Below are 24,202 nucleotides of genomic sequence, written 5' to 3' on the forward strand. Positions count from 1 at the left end.
TCGGCTTTGTTTACCTACCTAAGCCTCAGCAATGGCGGACGCCCCTCCCCCAGCCTCGTTGCTGCCTTGCGGATAGATCGCCGCAGACTGCTGTGTTAGCAGTGAGGGAGGCTCCGTGGGCGTGGGACCCTCCCGGCCAGGTGTGGGATATATTCTCCTGGTGTGCCTGTTTGCTTAAAGCGCAGTATTGGGGTGGGAGTTACCCGATTTTCCAGGTGTTGTGTGTCTCAGTTCCCCTGGCTAGGAAAACGGATTCCCTTCCCCCTTGCGCTTCCAGGTGAGGCGATGCCTCGCCCTGCTTCAGCTCTCGCTGGTCAGGCTGCAGCAGCTGACCAGCACCGATTGTCCGGCACTCCCTAGTGAGATGACCCCAGTACCTCAGTTGAAAATGCAGAAATCACTGGTCTTCTGTGTCACTCGCGCTGGGATTTGGAGACTGGAGCTGTTCCTATTCGGCCATCTTGCTCCGCCCCCTGACCTTGGTGATCTTATTTTTACAAGACTTAGCTGAGTATGTGTATTTTGAATTAACATTATCATCTATAAATACAATAGAGAGAAATGGCAGTAGGTGTATTCAATGATCTTAAATAGAGGAACTAAAATTACAGTTATGAGAAGATTAAATAAGCCATGGGAAGATTTTTTAAAAATGACATGAAACTCGAAGGGTAAAAAGTAGGTAAGCAGGCCGGGCACGGTGGCTCAAGCCTGTAACCCCAGCACTTTGGGAGGCCGAGACGGGTGGATCATGAGGTCAGGAGATCGAGACCATCCTGGCTAATACGGTGAAACCTCGTCTCTACTAAAAAAACACAAAAAACTAGCCGGGCGAGGTGGCAGGCACCTGTAGTCCCCGGTACTCAGGAGGCTGAGGCAGGAGAATGGCGTAAACCCGGGAGGCAGAGCTTGCAGTGAGCTGAGATCCAGCCACGGCACTCCAGCCTGGGCAACAGAGCAGAACTCCGTCTCAAAAAAAAAAAAAAAAAAAAAAAAAAAAAGTAGGTAAGCAAGCTTGTATTCATGTGGGGAATGTCAATTTCTGGGTTATGGCTGTAACTGAAATTGCAGTTTCTCTATTTAATAGATTATATATATATAACTGGATTATTATTATTTTTTTCTTGCTGGTCCTGCCATGTATCTGCTCTTTATAAATGAGTTAGGCAAGGCTTCTAATATTCGTAATAACATGCTGCCATAGCTTACTTGGGGACTACAGATAGTTCCCTTGTGCAAATAATTCAGGTACTCCTCTAATTCTCATCTCTTTTTGCCCAGGCATTCAGATTGCCTAGAGTTTCTGGATAAATACATTTCTTCATAAATTTCAGATTTCTTGCTTAAGAGCCCAGAATCTTAAGCAGATTTATTTAACTTAGTTTGTCTTCTACTTTTTCAATAAAATACTCTTCTAAAGTCTGTAAAAATGTTCCAGGACAGGTAAAAAAACAAACAAAAAACAAACAAACAAACAAAAAACCAAAAAAACCAGAAAATCAAAGGATTGTATTAAGATATTTTTCCTCGGGGTAAAATCATTCTTATTTTTTTATCAATAGTATTTCTTTTAAATCATGAATCCATTGTGTTTAATATATTTGAGTTGGTAGCATGACAGCTCATTTGTTTGGGATAAGATTTTACATGAGTTGAACAATGACAACTAATGGCTAAGTATATCCTCCAAAGAATCCCAGCTGGCAGGTGTATAATTTTGCTGAAGTATAGTTACAGATTACAATATTGCCTTCTTTTCAATTTAGAGTTTGCCTTAAACTTTGGACACTGGATTCTTAACCAATCAATTAAAAAACTTCTTCTCCGTCTTTGCATGAGAAAAAGCTTTCCAAGAGGAACTAGGTACACCCACTATCCATCCCTTTATATTGGGTATTCATATATTGAAAAAAAATTTGTAATATAAAACTGTTGTTTTATGTCCTTTCTTAAGTGTTTATGATGTATTTTTCTATTTCCCACCTTCACCTCCTCAGGCATTTCCACCCTTTCCTGCTTCATCCATACCTCCAAAAACAGAACCCTTCAAAGAACGTCCTGAGAATAACTGGCCACTGATGTTGAGTTGACCACCGGCAGGCAACACCCCAACAACCACACAGACCCCATAGCTCTCATTGCAGGAGGTGAGGGCAGCTGCCTGTTATAAAGTGATGCAATACAGTACAGAGGTTAAAAGATGTATGTGAGGATTGAACCTGTGTCTTAATTTCAGCTTAACTCCTGAATGGTCTATGACTTTCTTTTCTGATTCTCCCTATTCTCATTTGAAATAACATTTATCTTGTAAGGATGCTATGAAACACATATAAGACCTTGGATGTTGCCTAGTATAGTACCTGGCATTTTAGGACTCAATAAATGGAAATAACAAAAATGAAAATAGTAAAAACATCCATAGTAGTGATAATAATAAAAATAATTTTTATAAAAATTATTACTGATGCAGGTGGCTGGTAAGAATTGATATTTTTCTTTTAGACAGCTAAGAAGACAGATATTTATACAATAAGATGCTAGCAAAGTGAGAAACAGATACCGTTACATTCGTTATGTTCAAAGGCTATTTCTCAGAGTAAGAGTGTGAGAAAGGTTTTGCTATATCTTCTTACAATAAAGGAATTTATGTATGGTGAGTCATGAAAAGATTTTTTATGCTGGGAAAAGAGCCCAAGTTGGAAGAGGCAGTTGTTGAGTTTCTATACAGCTGACTAGAAGACAGAGCCATACAACCCAATAATACACTATTTCTCCAAATCTCCAAAGAAAACAAGCCTCAGATTTTGAAGTAACTTCCCCTCAGTTTCTATTCTCTTATGTAAACCATGTTTAGCCAGATAAACCACCACTTTTTTCCCCTTCAGTTTTGAAATGAACCCGTTTAATCATGACTAGTAAATATTTTTCTTGGAAACTTAGATCTGACATGAAAGACTACTGAAAGTGAAAGCACATTGATTCGTAAGGTCATTAATCAAATTTTAACCTTATCTTGCTTAAAACTTCTGGCTTTGAAATTATATGAAAGTTCTAGATTTAGTATCTGGGATAGTGAACAAATTTATAGAAGTAGACAGAGGGTACCGGCTAAGATGTCATGGAACACAAAGAAAATTAAATAGAGCAAAGTGGAGGGAATTTAAGAAAGCTCATCCAACTATAATCTAAAATGATGACTGGTGAAAGTATTGGTAATTTTCACTCCAGAGGATTACATGCCAGAGTGTCCAGATTTCCAGTGGCCTCAAAGCAGAAGTCTATACCAGAATCTGTCATATCAAATAAAACTTCTTGAATGGGTTTCTTTAAGTCCAGAGGGTTGAGGCACTCAGTGGCACCCAATTCCTGTGCCTTCTTAAATTTCTCCTTGTTGACGTCCACTCCAATGATCCTGGCTGCTCCTGCCGCTTTACAACCCATGACAACAAGACAAGCCAACTCCTCCCAGGCCAAACACAGCACAGGTAGAACCTAGAGTCACCTAGACACATATAGGCAGAAAACCCAGAAAACAAAAAGCAAAGAGAACATACATCTTTACTCATTTGGGAAGGCTAAGTCTATGCATGTATTTTTTAATGAGTCATAAGCAAACAATGTTTACATACATAATGTATTATAACTAGAAAGTTTGAATTTTTCAAAATATTTCTAGATATGGAATACTCTTGTCACAGGAACAAAAAACTACCTGAAAGTAGAGTTTCAAGTCCTAGGAATTAGTCTGAGTAGTAGTTTAAATGAATTTTCCATGAATCTTTTTTTTTTTTTAATTATACTTTAAGTTCTAGGGTACATGTGCATAACGTGCAGGTTTGTTACATATGTATACTTGTGCCATGTTGGTGTGCTGCACTGATCAACTCGTCAGCACCCATCAATTCGTCATTTATATCAGGTATAACCTCCAATGCAATCCGTCCCCCCTCCCCCCTCCCCATGATAGGCCCCGATGTGTGATGTTCCCCTTCCCGAGTCGAAGTGATGTCATCATTGTTCAGTTCCCACCTATAAGTGAGAACACACGGTGTTTGGTTTTCTGTTCTTGTGATAGTTTGCTAAGAATGATGGTTTCCAGCTGCATCCATGTCCCTACAAAGGACACAAACTCATCCTATTTTATGGCTGCATAATATTCCATGGTGTATATGTGCCACATTTTCTTTTTTTTTTTTTTTTTTTTTTTGAGACGGAGTCTCGCTCTGTCGCCCGGGCTGGAGTGCAGTGGCTGGATCTCAGCTCACTGCAAGCTCCGCCTCCCGGGTTTACGCCGTTCTCCTGCCTCAGCCTCCCGAGTAGCTGGGACTACAGGCGCCGCCACCTCGCCCGGCTAGTTTTTTGTATTTTTTTAGTAGAGACGGGGTTTCACCGTGTTAGCCAGGATGGTCTCGATCTCCTGACCTCGTGATCCGCCCGCCTCGGCCTCCCAAAGTGCTGGGATTACAGGCTTGAGCCACCGCGCCCGGCCCGCCACATTTTCTTAATCCAGTCTGCCACAGATGGACATTTGGGTTGATTCCAAGTCTTTGCTATTGTGAATAGTGCCGCAATGAACATACGTGTGCATGTGTCTTTATAGCAGCATGATTTATAATCCTTTGGGTATATACCCAGTAGTGGGATGGCTGGGTCATATGGTACATCTAGTTCTAGATCCTTGAGGAATTGCCATACTGTTTTCCATAACGGTTGAACTAGTTTACAATCCCACCAACAATGTAAAAGTGTTTCTATTTCTCCACATCCTCTCCAACACCTGTTGTTTCCTGACTTCTTAGTGATTGCCATTCTAACTGGTGTGAGATGGTATCTCATTGTGGTTTTGATTTGCATTTCTCTGATGGCCAGTGATGATGAGCATTTTTCCATGTGTCTGTTGGCTGTATGAATGTCTTCTTTTGAGAAATGTCTGTTCATATCCTTTGCCCACTTTTTGATGGGGTTGTTTGTTTTTTTCTTGTATATTTGTTTGAGTTCTTTGTAGATTCTGGATATCAGCCCTTTATCAGATGAGTAGATTGCAAAAATGTTCTCCCATTCTGTAGGTTGCCTGTTCACTCTGATGGTAGTTTCTTTTGCTGTGCAAAAGCTCTTTAGTTTAATTAGATCCCATTTGTCAATTTTGGCTCTTGCTGCTGTTGCTTTTGGTGTTTTAGACATGAAGTCCTTGCCCATGCCTATGTCCTGAATGATACTACCTAGATTTTCTTCTAGGGTTTTTATGGTATTAGGTCTAACATTTAAGTCTCTAATCCATCTTGAATTAATTTTCGTATAAGGAGTAAGGAAAGGATCCAGTTTCAGCTTTCTACTTACGGCTAGCCAATTTTCCCAGCACCATTTATTGAATAGGGAATCCTTTCCCCATTTCTTGTTTTTGTCAGGTTTGTCAAAGATCAGATGGCTGTAGATGTGTGGTATTATTTCTGAGGACTCTGTTCTGTTCCATTGGTCTATATCTCTGTTTTGGTACCAGTACCATGCTGTTTTGCTTCCTGTAGCCTTGTAGTATAGTTTGAAGTCAGGTAGCGTGATGCCTCCAGCTTTGTCCTTTTGACTTAGGATTGTCTTGGCAATGCGGGCTCTTTTTTGGTTCCATATGAACTTTAAAGCAGTTTTTTCCAATTCTGTGAAGAAAGTCATTGGTAGCTTGATGGGGATGGCATTGAATCTATAAATAACCTTGGGCAGTATGGCCATTTTCACGATATTGATTCTTCCTATCCATGAGCATGGTATGTTTTTCCATTTGTTAGTGTCCTCTTTTATTTCGCTGAGCAGTGGTTTGTAGTTCTCCTTGAAGAGGTCCTTGACATCCCTTGTAAGTTGGATTCCTAGGTATTTTATTCTCTTTGAAGCAATTGTGAATGGAAGTTCATTCCTGATTTGGCTCTCTGCTTGTCTGTTACTGGTGTATAAGAATGCTTGTGATTTTTGCACATTAATTTTGTATCCTGAGACTTTGCTGAAGTTGCTTATCAGCTTAAGGAGATTTTGGGCTGAGATGATGGGGTTTTCTAAATATACAATCATGTCATCTGCAAACAGGGACAATTTGACTTCTTCTTTTCCTAACTGGATACCCTTTATTTCTTTCTCTTGCCTGATTGCTCTAGCCAGAACTTCCAACACGATGTTGAATAGGAGTGGTGAGAGAGGGCATCCCTGTCTTGTGCCAGTTTTCAAAGGGAATTTTTCCAGTTTTTGCCCATTCAGTATGATATTGGCTGTGGGTTTGTCATAAATAGCTCTTATTATTTTGAGGTATGTTCCATCAATACCGAATTTATTGAGTGTTTTTAGCATGAAGGGCTGTTGAATTTTGTCAAAAGCCTTTTCTGCATCTATTGAGATAATCATGTGGTTCTTGTCTTTGGTTCTGTTTATATGCTGGATTACGTTTATTGATTTGCGAATGTTGAACCAGCCTCGCATCCCAGGGATGAAGCCCACTTGATCATGGTGGATAAGCTTTTTGATGTGCTGCTGAATCCAGTTTGCCAGTATTTTATTGAGTATTTTTGCATCGATGTTCATCAGGGATATTGGTCTAAAATTTTCTCTTTTTGTTGTGTCTCTGCCAGGCTTTGGTATCAGGATGATGTTGGCCTCATAAAAAGAGTTAGGGAGTATTCCCTCTTTTTCTATTGATTGGAATAGTTTCAGAAGGAATGGTACCAGCTCCTCCTTGTACCTCTGGTAGAATTCAGCTGTGAATCCATCTGGTCCTGGACTTTTTTTGGTTGGTAGTCAATTAATTATTGCCTCAATTTCAGAGCCTGCTATTGGTCTATTCAGGGATTCAACTTCTTCCTGGTTTAGTCTTGGGAGAGTGTAAGTGTCCAGGAAATTATCCATTTCTTCTAGATTTTCTAGTTGATTTGCGTAGAGGTGTTTATAGTATTCTCTGATGGTAGTTTGTATTTCTGTGGGGTCGGTGGTGATATCCCCTTTATCATTTTTTATTGTGTCTATTTGATTCTTCTCTCTTTTCTTCTTTATTAGTCTTGCTAGCGGTCTGTCAATTTTGTTGATTTTTTCAAAAAACCAACTCCTGGATTCATTGATGTTTTGGAGGGTTTTTTGCGTCTCTATCTCCTTCAGTTCTGCTCTGATCTTAGTTATTTCTTGCCTTCTGCTAACTTTTGAATGTGTTTGCTCTTGCTTCTCCAGTTCTTTTAATTGTGATGTTAGAGTGTCAATTTTAGATCTTTGCTGCTTTCTCTTGTGGGCATTTAGTGGGACACTGCTTTAAATGTGTCCCAGAGATTCTGGTATGTTGTATCTTTGTTCTCATTGGTTTCAAAGAATATCTTTATTTCTGCCTTCATTTCCTTATGTACCCAGTAGTCATTCAGGAGCAGGTTGTTCAGTTTCCATGTAGTTGAGCGGTTTTGATTGAGTTTCTCAGTCCTGAGTTCTAGTTTGATTGCACTGTGGTCTGAGAGAGAGTTTGTTATAATTTCTGTTCTTGTACATTTGCTGAGGAGTGCTTTACTTCCAATTATGTGGTCAATTTTGGAATAAGTGCGATGTGGTACTGAGAAGAATGTATATTCTGTTGATTTGGGGTGGAGAGTTCTATAGATGTCTATTAGGTGCGCTTGGTGCAGAGATGAGTTCAATTCCTGGATATCCTTGCTAACTTTCTGTCTGGTTGATCTGTCTTATGTTGACAGTGGAGTGTTGAAGTCTCCCATTATTATTGTATGGGAGTCTAAGTCTCTTTGTAAGTCTCTAAGGACTTGCTTTATGAATCTGGGTGCTCCTGTATTGGGTGCATAGATATTTAGGAGAGTTAGCTCTTCCTGTTGAATTGATCCCTTTACCATTATGTAATGTCCTTCTTTGTCTCTTTTGATCTTTGATGGTTTAAAGTCTGTTTTATCAGAGACTAGGATTGCAATCCCTGCTTTTTTTGTTCTCCATTTGCTTGGTAGGTCTTCCTCCATTCCTTTATTTTGAGCCTATGTATGTCTCTGCATGTGAGATGGGTCTCCTGAATACAGCAGACTGATGGGTCTTGACTCTTTATCCAGTTTGCCAGTCTGTGTCTTTTAATTGGAGCATTTAGTCCATTAACATTTAAGGTTAATATTGTTATGTGTGAACTTGATCCTGCCATTATGATATTAGCTGGTTATTTTGCTCGTTAGTTGATGCAATTTTTTCCTAGCCTCGATGGTCTTTACATTTTGGCATGTTTTTGCAATGGCTGGTACCGGTTGTTCCTTTCCATGTTTAGTGCTTCCTTCAGGGTCTCTTGTAAGGCAGGCCTGGTGGTGACAAAATCTCTAAGCATTTGCTTATCTGTAAGGGATTTTATTTCTCCTTCACTGATGAAACTTAGTTTGGCTGGATATGAAATTCTGGGTTGAAAATTCTTTTCTTTAAGAATGTTCAATATTGGCCCCCACTCTCTCCTGGCTTGTAGAGTTTCTGCCGAGAGGTCTGCTGTTAGTCTGATGGGCTTCCCTTTGTGGGTAACCCGACCTTTCTCTCTGGCTGCCCTTAAGATTTTTTCCTTCATTTCAACTTTGGTGAATCTGGCAATTATGTGTCTTCGAGTTGCTCTTCTGCAGGGGTATCTTTGTGGTGTTCTCTGTATTTCCTGAATTTGAATGTTGGCCTGCCCTACTAGGTTGGGGAAGTTCTCCTGGATGATATCCTGAAGAGTGTTTTCCAACTTGATTCCATTTTCTCCCTCACTTTCAGGCACCCCAATCAGACGTAGATTTGGTCTTTTTACATAATCCCATACTTCTTGCAGGCTTTGTTCATTTCTTTTTCTTCTTTTTTCTTTTGGTTTCTCTTCTCGCTTCATTTCATTCATTTGATCCTCAATCGCTGATACTCTTTCTTCCAGTTGATTGAGCGGTTACTGAACCTTGTGGATTTGTCACGTATTTCTCGTGTCATGGTTTTCATCTCTGTCATTTCATTTATAACCTTCTTTGCATTAATTATTCTAGCTATCAATTCTTCCCCTCTTTTTTCAAGATTTTTAGTTTCTTTTGCTGGGTACATAATTCCTCCTTTAGCTCTGAGAAGTTTGATGGACTGAAGCCTTCTTCTCTCATCTCGTCAAAGTCATTCTCTGAGCAGCTTTGATCCGTTGCTGGCGATGAGCTGTGGTCCTCTGCAGGGGGAGATGCGCTCTTATTTTTTGAATTTCCAGCTTTTCTACCCTGCTTTTCCCCCATCTTTGTGGTTTTATCTGCCTCTCGTCTTTGATGATGGTGTACTGATGAGGTTTTGGTATAGGTGTTCTTCCTTTTTTATAGTTTTCCTTCTAAGAGTCAGGACCCTCAGCTGTAGGTCTGTTGGAGATTGCTTGAGGTCCACTCCAGACCCTGTTTGCCTGGGTATCAGCAGCAGAGGTTGCAGAAGATAGAATATTGCTGAACAGCGAGTGTACCTGTCTGATTCTTCCTTTGGAAGCTTCCTCTCAGGGGTGCACTCCACCCTGTGAGGTGTGGGGTGTCAGACTGCCCCTAGTGGGGGATGTCTCCCAATTAGGCTACTCAGGGGTCAGGGACCCACTTGAGCAGGCAGTCTGTCCGTTCTCAGATCTCAACCTCTGTGTTGGGAGATCCCCTGCTCTCTTCAAAGCTGTCAGACATAGTCGTTCGCGTCTGCACAGGCCTCTGCTGCTTCCCCTGTTGTTGTTAACTGTGCCCTGTCCCCAGAGGTGGAGTCTACAGAGACAGGCAGGTTTCCTTGAGCTGCTTTGAGCTCCACCCAGTTGGAGCTTCCCAGCGGCTTTGTTTACCTACTTAAGCCTCAACAATGGCAGGCGCCCCTCCCCCAGCCTCGCTGCTGCCTTGCGGTTAGATTGCAGACTGCTGTGCTAGCAATGAGGGAGGCTCCGTGGCCGTGGGACCCTCCCGGCCAGGTGTGGGTATAATCTCCTGGTGTGCCCGTTTGCTTAAAGCACAGTATTGGGGTGGGAATTACCCGATTTTCCAGGTGTTGTGTGTCTCAGTTCGCCTGGCTAGGAAAAGGGATTCCCTTCCCCCTTGCGCTTCCCAGGTGAGGCGATGCCTCGCCCTGCTTCAGCTCTCGCTGGTTGGGCTGCAGCAGCTCTCCAGCACCGATTGTCCGGCACTCCCCAGTGAGATGACCCCAGTACCTCAGTAGAAAATGCAGAAATCACTGGTCTTCTGTGTCGCTCGCGTCAGGAATTGGAGACTGGAGCTGTTCCTATTTGGCCATCTTGCTCCGCCCCTTTCACTGAATCTTAAGACTTATTTGACAGTGTATTTAATTCCAGATTTTTTTTGAGTTTTTAAAAATTATCTCTATCCTCCATACAACCGTTTTTTTTTTCTCTCTCTCCCTCTCTCTCTTTCTTTTCGTATCTGTAAAATTTTCATTACTTATAGGGTCAATGCCTTGTGAAGGCAAAGGCTTTTTTTAAAAAAACATTGAGTACTGTCCTACATAGGACTAATTTAAATTTTTTTTCCCATTCTTTCTCTCTGTATAGTATTGGGACTGATGGACAAAATTCAACAGCATCTTTAAGAAGGGAGCTGCGAAGGTTTTAGTGATGTTTTAGAAATAAGAGTTCAATAGCAGCCCATTCAGCCAGAATGGGATCCCCTGGTCAATCTGTCTAATGTAGTAACACCTCCTTCATCACTTGGTTCCTTGCTCTCCTTTTCTTTTTATTAGCATTTATCACTACCTAATATATCATGCAATATAATATTAACTTCATGAGTTTTGTTAGCTGCTGAATTCTCGCACCTGGAACAGTGAATGACTCCAAAAATACTTGTCTAAGGAAAGAAAGGATAAATTGGAATATGAAAGGCCACAGTCATGTTGTAACTATGTTAGATTTAATTTCCAGGAATTCCTGATATTTCCACTTGTGAATGGCATCCAGACTTAATCCGTCATTTACTCCTGACCGAGAGGGAATGGGAAAAATGTTGAAGAGGGTGTGGCAAGACTAGGTAGATAGCAGAGAACTCAAGGATGTTTGGAGTCAGGCTTGGGATTTTTCCTTTGGTATGATAAGACATCAGCAAGATGCATGAGGCCTTTCAACTCCATATCCCAATAATTCCATTCCAAATGGGTGTAAATGCCACTTACCTTGGCAGTATTGATTGCAGCACCAAACCCAGTGGAAAAGCCACAGCTAATTAGGCATACTTTATCCAGAGGAGCAACTGCATCAATCTTGGCAACTGAGATTTCCTTTATCACTGTGTATTCAGAGAAGGTGCTGGTGTTACCAAAGTGATATATTGATTTTCCCTTGCAGGTAAATCTGCTGGTACCATCAGACATCAGTTGGGGTTTTGACTGTCTTTTATAGACAAAAAAAAAAAAAAAAAAAAACCACACACACACACACCATGTTTATTTTAAGTTAGAAAGCTTAGATCTTCTCCAATGAAAGTGAATGAAGTTTTCAAAAAAATATTAGTAAAAGCTTACTTGACTTGTATACAAAAATTGCCCTCAGAATTCAGGCAAGAGGTACATTCTCCACACTGTGGCAGAAAGAGTGTGATAACTTTGTCACCTAAGAGAGCAAAATCATGTCTTATTAACATATCACGTTTTAAGGAAAGAGATAGCTGTCTTTCAGGATTTTGAGAGCAAGGCACCCAAGAAGAAATGACAGCTGAGAATTATTTCCACATTCAGTTGTTCTTGATACCACAAAGAAAATCAAATACTTACAAAAAGAGAGAATGTCATCAGCATCTGGGCCCAGCCCTGGGCTCAGTGGCTGAATCTTGAGGAACTGGCTCCAGATTTGCCTCCTTTGTGAGTTCCTCTTGGAGTGTCAAATAGTTTTTTGTCATATATCCATTCAGTCAAGTCTTATCTCTTCTTACATTTTCAACACTAATTTCCTTTCTCAGGGATTGAATTTAAAATAGTATGGATACCACATACTCACAGAATAAGTTCTGGATTAGGGAGAAAAAAATTGATTCTGTGCTGTTCTCTGTGTTTGACATCAACCCTTTCTTCTTTACCTTAGAGATCACAGGTAGGCAGACGTCTCTAGTAGTAGTCAAAGTATCAGGACGTGATTAGAAGAACTTGCCTGTGATGTATTTTACTGGCTGCTCCCATGGTCTAACAGTATAAACCAGATAAATTTGTTTTATACTTTTAGTTAAAAACCTTATTAAGATTTAGTTTCTTCTATTTTATTTATTTTTATTTTTTAAAAAGTAACACATACATATGGTAAAAATTTAAACTGCACAAAAGTAAAAATTATCACTCTATTCCCCAGTTCCCCATCTTAGAGACAGGTACTCTGACCAGTAACGATGATATTTTTCAGAGCTGAAAAATGCAAAGGTAAGCATACTATCTACCCTGGTTTGGGCCTAGATTTTTTACTTAACACTCTATCATGGAGCTTTCTATTTTAGAACATATAATGCTCCATCATTAATCAGTGCCATGAACACTGATAGACATTTAGGTTGTTCTTTGTTTCCCTCCACCCCAACACTAAAACCAATAATGCAACGAGTATCTTGTTGTAGACAGAGTTCTAAAATGTCCTCCCAAAGATATCCTGCACAAATCCCTAGAAACTGTGACTATGTTGTGGTATCATGCCTGTGAGTATGTTATGCTACGTGGCAAGGAATACTCTCTAGATGTAACTAAGGTTACTAATCAGTTGACATTAAGATAGGGAGATTATACTGAATTATCCAGGTGGACCCAGGGTAATCACATGAGCCATTGAAAGAAGAGCAGAGGAAGGCAGAAGAGGAAGTAAAAGTGACTTAACACCTGTGGAAGGATTTAGTGGGCCATGGCTACTTCAAGGCTGGAAGGTGCCACAGAAGAAGAAATGTGAGCAATTTCACGGAGCCGACCACTGGTGAGGAAATAAGGACCTCAGTCCTACAGCCTCAAGGAATTGGATTCTGAAAACTACTTGAATGAACTTGGAAGTCGATTTTTCTCCAGAGGCTCCAGATAAGGACCCACTTGGCTACTATGATTTTGACCTTGAAACGTGAGCAGAAAACCCAGCCAAGCCCACTCAGATTTCTGACCCATAGAAACTAAGATAATAAATTTGTGTTGCTTTAAAATGTTATATTTGTGGTGATTTTTTCCAGCAGCAATAGAAAATGAATATATGAACATATATCTATGAAATAAGTTTCTAGAACTGAAACTGGTGTGTCCAAGAATATCTACATTTAAATGATATTACATATTGCCACATTTAGAGTTGAGCAAATCTACAAATCCAGCAAATCTACGTTCCAAACAATAAGATATGAGGGAGTTGTCTGCCTATATTCTTGTCAACTCTATATATTATCAAACTTCTTAACCTTTGCCGATCTGCTAGGTAAAAAGCGTTTCTTCATTGCATTTAAAAATTTTACTGTACATTGACAAATTATATATTTATGGAGTACAATGTGATATTATGTGTATATAATATGGGATGATTAAATCAAGCTAATTAGTATGTTAAACACTTGAAGATTTATATTTTGTGGTGATAACGTTTGAAATGTATACTCTTAGCAATTTTGAAATATAGTATAATTCATTATTATTAACTGTAATCACCATGCTGTTCAATAGATCTCAAAAAACTTATTTTTCCTATCTAGCAGAAATTGTATACCATTTGACCACATCTCTCCATTTTCCCCACCCCCCAGCCTTTTAAAATGTTATTTATTTTTAATATGTCTGAGGTTGGGCATATTTTAATGTGTTTAAGAGCATTTATATATATACACACACACACATATATATGTACATTTCTTTAAACTAGATATGTATTTTGTTTGCCCATTTTTCTATTCAGCTTTTAACAATTGCTTTTAAATAAATTATTTCTATGTTAAGAAAATTGGTCCATTGTCCTACTGGGTTTTGACTTCTGGGGTTTTTTTAAACATGCAGAATCTATGTAATTTTTACATTGTCAAATTTATCTATATAAATATCTATTTTATATCTTCTGGGTATTTTTTTGTTTTGATTAAAATTTTCTTCTCTCCTCCTAGATAATACAGTGTTCTCCCATGTTATTTTATAGTACTTCTATGGTTTTCCTTTTCACATTTAATTTTTAGATTCATGTATAATTTTTTTATATAAAGAATGAGACGGCAACCCCATTTACTTTTTGAGTCCAGATAACTATCTAGTTGTTTCAACACAATTTGTTGAATAATCTGTTTCCACTCTTGAGTTTGAAAGACAAACCTCATGCTGCATTAACTTCTTATGTTTATTTGGATCCAATTCTGGACTGCTTCTTTATTTGGTTCTACTAATGTGTTTGATTATTTATCATAACGCCTCATTTAAATAATTATTCAATAATTATTTAAATTATTCAATCTTTTTTTCATAAATGTTTGTCTCATTTGTACTTTCAAGTCCAGTTTCAGTGCATTCTACTTCTTGTTTTCTTCTTATTTTCAAAATGTAAATGCAAAGAATACAATATATTTAGTATTTTATGTAACTTACAAGTAATTATCCCTCCTTTTCTAAGAAGTTGGCAACATTTCACCTTTTATTTCATTTGATCCTGACATACTTAAGGGGTGCTTATCATTTTCTTGATGTTGGTTCCAAGTTGTTGCTTTTTTCTATTACCAGGTGCTAATTCCTACCTGGTTTCACTGTGCTTACTCCTTCTCCAATACTCTCAACGATTCCAGCCCCTTCATGACCCAAGATGGTGGGATACAAGAGGTCCAAGTGTTTACTCCCCAACATTTTCATCTCTGTACCACACAGTCCGGTGGCCACAACCTGTATGGAAGGCAAAGAGTACTGCAGTTCCCGCTGTTTCAGATAATGGTGTTTTAGAGTTGTTGATTGTAAGGCTTTTTGCTAGTTTGATATTCTCCATTTATACACTGCATTCATTTCTTATCAGTTTAAGGGTCAATAATAATTTGTTAAAGCAATGAAATGTTTTTCATTAGCTGATTTCAGAATCAAGATTATGACTGAAAATTTACTGGGGAGGGTGGGTAGAATGGGGTCAGAAGAGCAGCTGTAAAATTACAGTGTGACTTGATGTCTGAGATCTCAATTGGCTTCACTGAGCTTGTAGGTGGAAGTGTGGAGGAGAAAGACCAATTATAAAAATGAAGGAATTGAGCTGAGTGCAGTGGCTTATGCTTAAAATCCCAGCATCTTGGGAGGCTGAGGGAGGAGAATCACTCGAGGGCAGGAGTTTGAGACCAGCCTGGGCAAAATAGTGAGACCCCCATCTCTATAATAAATAAATAAATTAGCCAGGCATGATGGCATGCACCTGTAGTCCAAGCTGCTTGGGAGGCTGAAGTGGGAAAATCACTTGAGCCCAGTAGTTCGAGGCTCCAGTGAGCTATGATTTTGTACCACTGCACTCCAGTCTGGGTGACAGAGTGAGACCCTGTCTCTGAAATAAAATAAAATGTAATGAAATAAAATAAAATAGAGTAAAATAAAGACATTGGAACACAGGAGGCAAAGGAATAATGTTTCCTATTATAATATAATTAAAACCTTAATTTATTTTACAAGTGAGCTTTATAGTTTTGTTATTTGTACAAGTCATAATCCCACTTTATTGTAAGTTAGCCAGACGGCCACTGCGCTCCAGCCTGGGCGACAGAGCGAGACTCCGTCTCAAAAAAAAATAAAAAATAAAAAAAAAAAAATAAAATAAAATAAAATGAACCACTCCAGAACAGTGGTTAAGAGTTCAGGGATGAAAAACTAGCTCTCTCCCTTCTCAGCTGTGTGAACTTGGGGGTAAATTTTTCTTTCTGAGTCTCAGTTTCTTCATTTCTAAAATAAATATGAAGTTTGCATACACACAGCCACACACTCACACACACACACACTCCTTAGTCAAGAAACGAAATATATTGAAATTTGTGCATGTAAAAGGAGGATTATTGGAACAGTATCATAAAATTGCCTGAATTACCTGCGACCCAACTGTAGAAAGTGCTGTCAGACCTCATAGACCTAGACATTTACCAAATAGTCCTTCTCTTTATCTCTTTACTTGATTCAATATGGGCATAGTTGCATTCACCTATTATTCTCTGCAGATCGGCTTTCTCCATTTATTTTGCTGATCATGGTTAAAAACAGTTACCAGTGATGAGTCTGCCCAACCTCACCATTGCCGGCCATCACTTACTCTGCTATAGTGCCCATATCTTGGTTCAAATTCACTGGTGAGAGCTTCAGATGTGTAGCTTGTCTGATAATGATTGAATGTCTTTGAGTGAGGGTCTAAACCTGGTTGCATGAGTTGTGACCCTGTGGGTGGGGAGTGGATGCAGACAACCCAATAGCCCACTGCTTACTCCATGGGGGATGTAGGGTGGAGAAGGCGCTCTGAAAAGAAGACACGAACTGTGCAGGTGAGATGACGTAGAAAATGACTGTCTCTTTGTAATCTATCATTAAACAGTACTTCTTCTTTATTATTATAATTAAAATAATAACAAAGGACTCTGAACTGCAAGTCAGGTAAACTATTTTCTAGTTTGGAGGAGGCCTATTAGAATCATCTGGAAGTGATTTAAAAAATTTGCATGTCCAGGCTGCACCCCAGACTAATTAAATCACAATTTCAGAATTTCTGGGGATGGGACTTGGTTGTCAGCATTTTTCAAAGCTTCCAGCTGATTCCAAATAGGTAACCAAGGTTGAGAAAAACTGTTCTCATCTCCTGCACTCAAGCAATCTTCCCGCGTTTGCCTCCCAAAGTGCTGGGATTACAGGGATGAGCTATCACGCTCAGCCGAGAAAAATTAGTCTATGTTTTTATTCTACTAGCTGTGTGACCAGTCACTAAACCGCAGCTGGCTTCAGGCTTCGCATCTGTAAAATATTGGGTTTCCCTAAGTCCCTTCCAGCTCTAACTTGAGTTTCCAGACTCAGATATGATTTGTTTGTAATCAAACAATTTTTTATTCAAAATATTTCAAGATAAATATTATGAAGAATACCATAAAAATTTACAAGTACAGATTAAAATAGGGTTTGAGGGTAGAAAGTTTTTAAATTAATAGCTTGTACAATAGCTGTAAATAAAGTCTGAGTTTTATCCTTTGGGCAGTTAGCCTATGCTTTACCTCCCTAACCTTTTATCTGGCTGGATTTAAAAATTGATGGAAATGTTTATGAAAAAGAAATGCAAAGATAGGCAGGTTTTTTTTTTTTTCTGAGTTGAATATCCTGAGAAGAATATGTAACTTACAGTAAGAAGCTCTGACTTTTGGTGTGACTTTTTTTGTTTGTTCCTTTTACCTTTATGCAAACTTCCTTTGCCTTTGGTGGGGCCACTTCTACCTCCTCAATAGAAAATGGTGCACCAGGCTTCCAGAGTATGGCTGCTTTGCATCTTATAACCTGGGAAATAGAATGTGAGGGCAGAAAGAGAAACTCCTTAAGTTTGGGAGTTGGAAGATTGCTATATTAGTGATATAGAATCACTAAATTGGATTAGTCCAATTTTCTGCACTCAAGAAAACAAAAATAATAAATATATGCTGAAGTTAGGCTTTCTGACCCCAATTTAAGTTTTCTTGTACTATCAGCCTCAGTTGGTATTAGTTTTGCAAATACCAACTGTATTTACAAAATGTAACATGACCAAGAGGATAGATGTCATACTTTTAAAGATTCTAATTAAAAATTTGTGCCTATTGGCCGGGCACCTGGCTCACGCCTGTAATCCCAGCACTTTGGGAGGCTGAGGCGGGTGGATCACGAGGTCGGGAATTTGAGGCCAGCCTGACCAACATGGTGAAACCCTGTCTCTGCTAAAAATATAAAAATTAGTCGGGCGTGGTGGCGTGTGCCTGTAATCCTAGCTACTCAGGAGGCTGAGGCAGGAGAATCACTTGAACCTGGGAGGCAGAGGGTTGCAGTGAGCCGAGATCATGCCACTGCACTCCAGCCTGGCAACAGAGTGAGATTTCATCTCAAAAAAAAAAAAAAAAAAAATTGTGCCTATTTGTGGGATACATGAAAAATTTTGTTACATGTATATAATGTGTAGTGACCAAGTCAGGGTATTCAGGGTGTCCATTACCTGAGTATAATACATTTTTGTTGAGTATAGTCATCTTACTCTGGTATCAAACATTGAATTTATTCCTTCTATCTTATTGTATGTTTGTACCTTTTAGCCCACTTTCCATCATCCTCTCCACTCACCCTTCCGAGTCTCTGTTATCTATTTTTCCACTCTCTACTTCCATGTGTTCAAACTTTTTAGATCTCACATTTAAGTAAGAACATGTGATATTTGTCTTTTCGTGCCTGGCTTATTTCACTTAAGATAAGGATCTTCATTTCTATCCTTGTTGCTGCAAATGACAGGATCTCATTCTTTTTTATGGCTGAATGGTACTCCATTGTGTATGTGTAACACATGTTGTTTACCCATTCATCCGTTGATGGATAATTAGGTTGATTCTATATCTTTGCTATTGTGAATAGTGCTGCAATAAACAGGCAAGTTCAGGTATACCTTTAATATATTATTTTCCTGTGGGTAGGTATCCAGTAGTGGGATTGCAGATGTCATACTTTTTTTTTTTTTTTTTTTTTGAGACGGAGTCTCGCTCTGTCACCCAGGCTGGAGTGCAGTGGCCGGATCTCAGCTCACTGCAAGCTCCGCCTCCCGGGTTTACGCCATTCTCCTGCCTCAGCCTCCCGAGTAGCTGGGACTACAAGCGCCCGCCACCTCGCCCGGCTAGTTTTTTATATTTTTTAGTAGAGACGGGGTTTCACCGGGTTAGCCAGGATGGTCTCGATCTCCTGACCTTGTGATCCGCCCGTCTCGGCCTCCCAAAGTGCTGGGATTGCAGGCTTGAGCCACTGCGCCCGGCCCACACTTTTTATATTACTATGAACAAAGTGGCCTGGTGGCTGTTTCAGGGTAGGAATGGCGTTACAGTGTGGGAGTTATTTGTGATCCTAAGCATGGGAAAAATCAGTTTTGGAGTGGAAGGGTGAGTTATGGAGCAAGGAATGGAGGCAATCATCAAGTGGTGTCTATTGGCAGACTGAGGTTGGAGAATTTGTTGGTGGCAAGGTAGTTCTTAAAGGTTCTGATTTCAGGCTACCACTGTTGTCACTATAAATTCTCTTTCTGTGTGGTCTTATCTATTTTGCAGATTCAACCAGTACCTTTATGTGAGTAATCTATATTTATGGGGCATATTTCTCCCTAGGCTAATGTATTCATTTGCTGTTTGAAGTTCCTGGAGGTATTTCAAACTCAACATGTTAAAACATGAACGTGTCATTATTTTTTTTTCCCATTTCCACCTTCCTCCACGCTCTAGTAGACAAAACACTCAATATATTCCTCCCTCTGCTACCTCTATTTCAACTAGCAGCCATGCAATGTGTTCACTCACTCAAGATAGAAACCTGGGAAGTAGCCTCAATTTTTCTCTCCCTCAGTCTTCACAGTCTAAATTTTTCTGGGATATGTCGCCTTTTCTCCACTCCTGCTACTACTGAAAAAGCTTTCTGCTTTATCTCTGTCTTGCTTTTACCACCTTCGAAATCACCCTTTATACCATTGCCATTTGAAATATAATCCTAGTCACACCAATCTCCTATCTAAAAATGATGTTGTTACCCTTTGCTTAACTGGATCCACTGACATCAGGATTCTCTCTCTGTCAGTCTCTCTAACCTTATTTCCCATCACTTTGTGCTTCAGGCTTTACCTTTCAGCCCCCAAACATATTCTGAAATTTCTCACATGGAATATTTTCTCAGTCTCTGTATTACTCCTCATGTTGTTTTATCTGCCTGCACACACTTCTTCTCTACCTGGTGAATTCATATTTCTCCAGTGATTTCCCCTTCGGTATCACCTCCGGGAAACCAAACTGGGTTAGGAGCTTTTCCTTGAGGCTCCCATCCTCTTTCTCTTTTACTATTCTTGTATATTGCTTTATAATTGCTCTTTTATAATTATTGTCTCTCTGTGAGATCCTTGGAGAAGGGGATATATCTTTGACTCTGGAAATTCTGATAAAGGGCTTGGACATTACTTATTGAAGAGATGAGAGAACTGAGGGAAGTCAAAGCAGATAAAGTGAATTAAGAAAAAGGGAGAGGAGGAGGAGGAGAGATACTATGATTATGACAGCTTCTCACCTTTAGGAGCCCAAAGACTAGCTCTGGGTGGTTAGATGTTGGTAAAGAGATGAGCACACAAACTGACAAAGATATGACACAACATGAAGAATAAGACTTCACCTACTTGGCCTGTAGTACTTATGCTGATTTTCTCCACCACGGACAAATTTCTTGAGAAAGGGAGATCCTGTCACAACTTTCACTGTAGAAAGTACAAAGGTACACAGGTGACTGGTAGATCAGAAGGGTGGTCCTGATCTTTCTATGCAGTCAGGTGATTATTAAACAGGAAATACAGACTCTCCTGCTTCTTGAGGGAGGTTCCTAAGTGTAATCTGAAATAAGCTCAGCTCAGTGAAAGAGCACAAAAGCTGAAATTGCAAACTATCTTTTTTCCCCTTAATCAGACAGGTCCCCTCTTAGTATCCACTCTTTCGAGTTTTAAATTTGGACTTTTAAATGTCCAAACTTAAAGTTTCTAACAGAGTGTATAGAATTGTTTCTTTTCTGTTGTTTTCAAAATACAGAAATGATCATATTTGTCTCTAAACTTGAGTAATTCTTCTGAGTTTCTGAATGTAGACCCCTTGTTGAGAGATAAGGATGGTATCAGATTTTCTCTAGTAGTTTATCAAGAGCTCCTCACTCTTTGGTGTGCAGAACTGGTTACTCAGAGGAAGTGAAACTAGTTTGCATACAGGGCCTACCAACTTGGATTTGGCCCCAAGGAAATCTCTGTGTGTGGACCTGGGTCTTGAGCCAAGGCCCAAGGATCTGGATGAAGAAAGGAGATAAAATACATTTCCAATGAAAGGCAACACCAGGGGGAATGACTTAGCTAGAAGACAAGAGAGAATAAGTAAATGCTTGTTCTGTGTAAAATGATACAATCATATTATTTTTCATTTTTAGCATGTTGATATGGTAGATTACATTGATTATTTTTCAAATGTTGAACCAGCCTTACATACCTGGAAAAAAAATCACACTTGGTGTATAATTCTTTTTTACATATCAATCATTGGATTCACTTTGCTAACATTCTGTTAAAGATTTTTGTGTCTATAATCGTAAGAGTTATTAATGTTAGTTTTCTTCTTTTTTTGGCACCATCTTTGGTTTTGGTGTCACAGTCATTTTATAAAATGAACTTGGAAGTATTTTCACCTCATCTATTTTATGGAGGAGATTGTGTAGAACTGTTATTTCTTTTTCGTTTTTTTTTTTAGAGACAGGTTCTTGCTTTGTCATCTAGGCTGGAGTGCAGTGGTGCGGTCATAGCTCATTGCAGCCTCAACTTCCCAGGTTCAACTGATCCTCCCACCTCAGCCTCCTGAGTAGCTGGAACTACATGTGTGTGTCACTAAACCCAGCTAATTGTTGTATTTTTTGTAGAGGTGGGGTCTCACTATGTTGCCCAGACTGGTCTGGAGCCCCTGGCCTCAAGTGATACACCCAACTTGGCCTCCCAAAGTGCTGGAATTACAGGCATGTGCCACCATTCCCAACCTATGTTAATTCTTTAAATGTTTGGTAGAATCTCCTTTTTGAGATGTCTTAAGTTATAAATTAAATTACCTAAATAATTATAAGGTTATACAAATAATCTATTTCTTATTTGATGAGTTTTCATAGTTTGCAATTTTGAGGAACTGGTCAACATTACCTAAATTGTCAAATTTATCTGTGAGTTGTTAATAGTGTTTTTCCCTTATTATCTTTTTGATGTCTGCAGTGTCTGCAGCCATATTCTTGTTTTATTCTTTTTTTTATTTGAGATGAAGTTTCAATCTTGTTGCCCAGGCTGGAGTGCAGTGGTGTGATCTCTGCTCACTGCAACCTCCGCCTCTATTGTGGGACCTGGCCAGCAGCCCGCAATACAACAGGGCTCTCTCTTTGTTCCCAGGTGGATCGGCAGGTCGAGAAATAATAGACACACACAAGATAATGAAAGCTGGGTCTAGGGGGGTCACCACCTTCTGGTCCTGCGGTGCCAGGATATGCCACATTTATTATAATAAATGTGCTGGATATGCCAGCATTTATTATTAAGTTTAGTGAGGGCAGGGGTAGGTTAGTGAGGGATTTAGGGTCATTTGATTATGAGGTGAGATGGTCACATGGGGATGAAGTAATTCTTTAACGTAACATCTGTATGCAGAAGTACAGTATACAGAGGTAAGAATTTATAATATGGTGTGTGCATCAGTAATTTCTAACAGAGCCTTAAAACAGAAACATAGTCTTTCCATAACCTATGATTAGCAAGATATTAATCAGCAGTAACAGTTGCAGCAAGAGCTGGATACAAACAATCCATAGTAACAGGATGTGAAGTTAGACAACGGGTTAGACCAGAAATTCTCAAAAGGGAGTATGCCTTAACCCTAAAGAGGCCTGGAAGAGCTGTGGCAAGATGAAGGCGTTTATAGCCCTATCTTATCCATATGGACAGGCACCCCCCATGCATCCACTTATAGGCTCTCCACAAGGGTCGAATTCCATTCCCAGAGCTATGAACATCTGCTTTTCTGGGATAGGAATCTTGGTGATGTGAAATCTCCCTGACTGCGTGTCCATTCATAGGCTCTCTGCAGGGGGAAGAACATCACGCGCTGTTGGCTCATTCTGGCAGTCCAGCTTGGCATTGTCTTTACACAATCCTACATGCAATTTTGTGTTTACAATAATCAGGAGCATTTCATCTTTTATTAGGTAGCAATAGTTTCAGGGGGTCTCCCTACACGCCTCCCAGGTTCAAGTGATTCTCCTGCCTCAGGTTCCCGAGTAGTTGGGATAACAGGCATCTGCTACCATGACCAGCTAATTTTTGTATTTTTTTTAGTAGAGACGGGCTTTTGTCATGTTGACCAGGCTGGTCCTGCACTCTTGACCGCAGGTGATCCACCTGCCTTGGCCTCCCAAAGTGCTGGGATTACAGGCAAGAGCCGCCGCGCCAGGCCGTTTAATTCTGAATATTAGTAATTTGTGTCTTCTGTTTTTCTTAGTTTATTAATTTTATTGATCTTTTCGGTTGCTCTTGTTTCTTTGATTTTTCTCTTCTGTTTCATTAATTTCTGCTCTTATTTTTCTTATTTCCTTTCTTCTGTTTGTTTTGATTTTGTTTGCTTTATTTCTTTTGTTTGTTTATTTATCTCTGGGAACTGAGAGAAAGTGTATGTAACCTAGATTTCTGAGAACTTAGAGGCCTTGCTAAACTGTGATTTGGACAATGAATAGGAGTTAATGAGACATGGAGTTTGGTGAGAGTGGGGTATGGCATGGATGGATTCCAAAACAAAGAACTACAAGTGTGAAGGCTCAGAGACAAGAGAGCCTGAGATCATTCTTTGAGGGGCAGATTTTGGGGGAAGCATTGAAAGGACCTCAGTGTGATTGAGGCATTGAATTCAAGGGGTGAAATGACAAAATGTGAGAATAACATGGAAGCTTGATGTAGAGAAAGGAGACGTAGGCTGGGCGCAGTGGCTCACGGCTGTAATCCCAGCAGTTTGGGAGGCCTAGGTGGGCGGATCACCTGAGGTCAGGAGTTTGAGACCAGCCTGGCCAACATGGTGAAACCCTGTCTCTACAAAAAATTATAAAGTTGTTATATAAAAATTAGCCAGATGTGGTGGTACACCCATATAATCCCAGCTATTTGGGAGCTGAGGCATGAGAATCACTTGAACTCGGGAGGCAGGGGCTACAGTGCGCTGAGATCATGCCATTGCACTCCAGCCTGGGCGACAGAGTGAGACTCCATTTCAAAAAAAAAGAAAGGATTAGTTGAGAATCCAGGAGAATCTGCTTAACTGGTAACTGGCTATGTAATTCCAGAAAGTCACTGTACTTCTTTGGGTCTCGATTTCCCTCTCCATAAATGAAAGAGGCAGTCAAGTGATGTCAGAGCTCACATCAGTTCATATCCTATAAATGCTAAGTTCAAGAGGTTCCTCTAACAAATAGCTTCTGTTTGTGGGGTTGGAGTGGGTTAATACCATTCTTGCCTAAGAGTCAT

The 24,202-nt window shown here is 39.7% G+C and overlaps 1 protein-coding gene across 1 annotated transcript; it reads right to left on the reverse strand.

Annotated features, from left to right (window-relative positions):
- Positions 1-1,993: 1,993 nt before the first annotated feature.
- Positions 1,994-24,202, reverse strand: ADH6 (alcohol dehydrogenase 6 (class V)). The gene is given in 8 exon segments (XM_033213326.1): positions 1,994-2,157; positions 3,237-3,447; positions 3,449-3,502; positions 11,128-11,344; positions 11,476-11,563; positions 14,673-14,814; positions 17,323-17,485; positions 24,183-24,202. Coding segments are annotated over 8 exon segments (1,059 nt in total).

The sequence above is a fragment of the Trachypithecus francoisi genome, unplaced genomic scaffold (genome assembly GCF_009764315.1).
Source record: "Trachypithecus francoisi isolate TF-2019V2 unplaced genomic scaffold, Tfra_2.0 Lachesis_group1, whole genome shotgun sequence".
NCBI classification, from domain to species: domain Eukaryota; kingdom Metazoa; phylum Chordata; class Mammalia; order Primates; family Cercopithecidae; genus Trachypithecus; species Trachypithecus francoisi.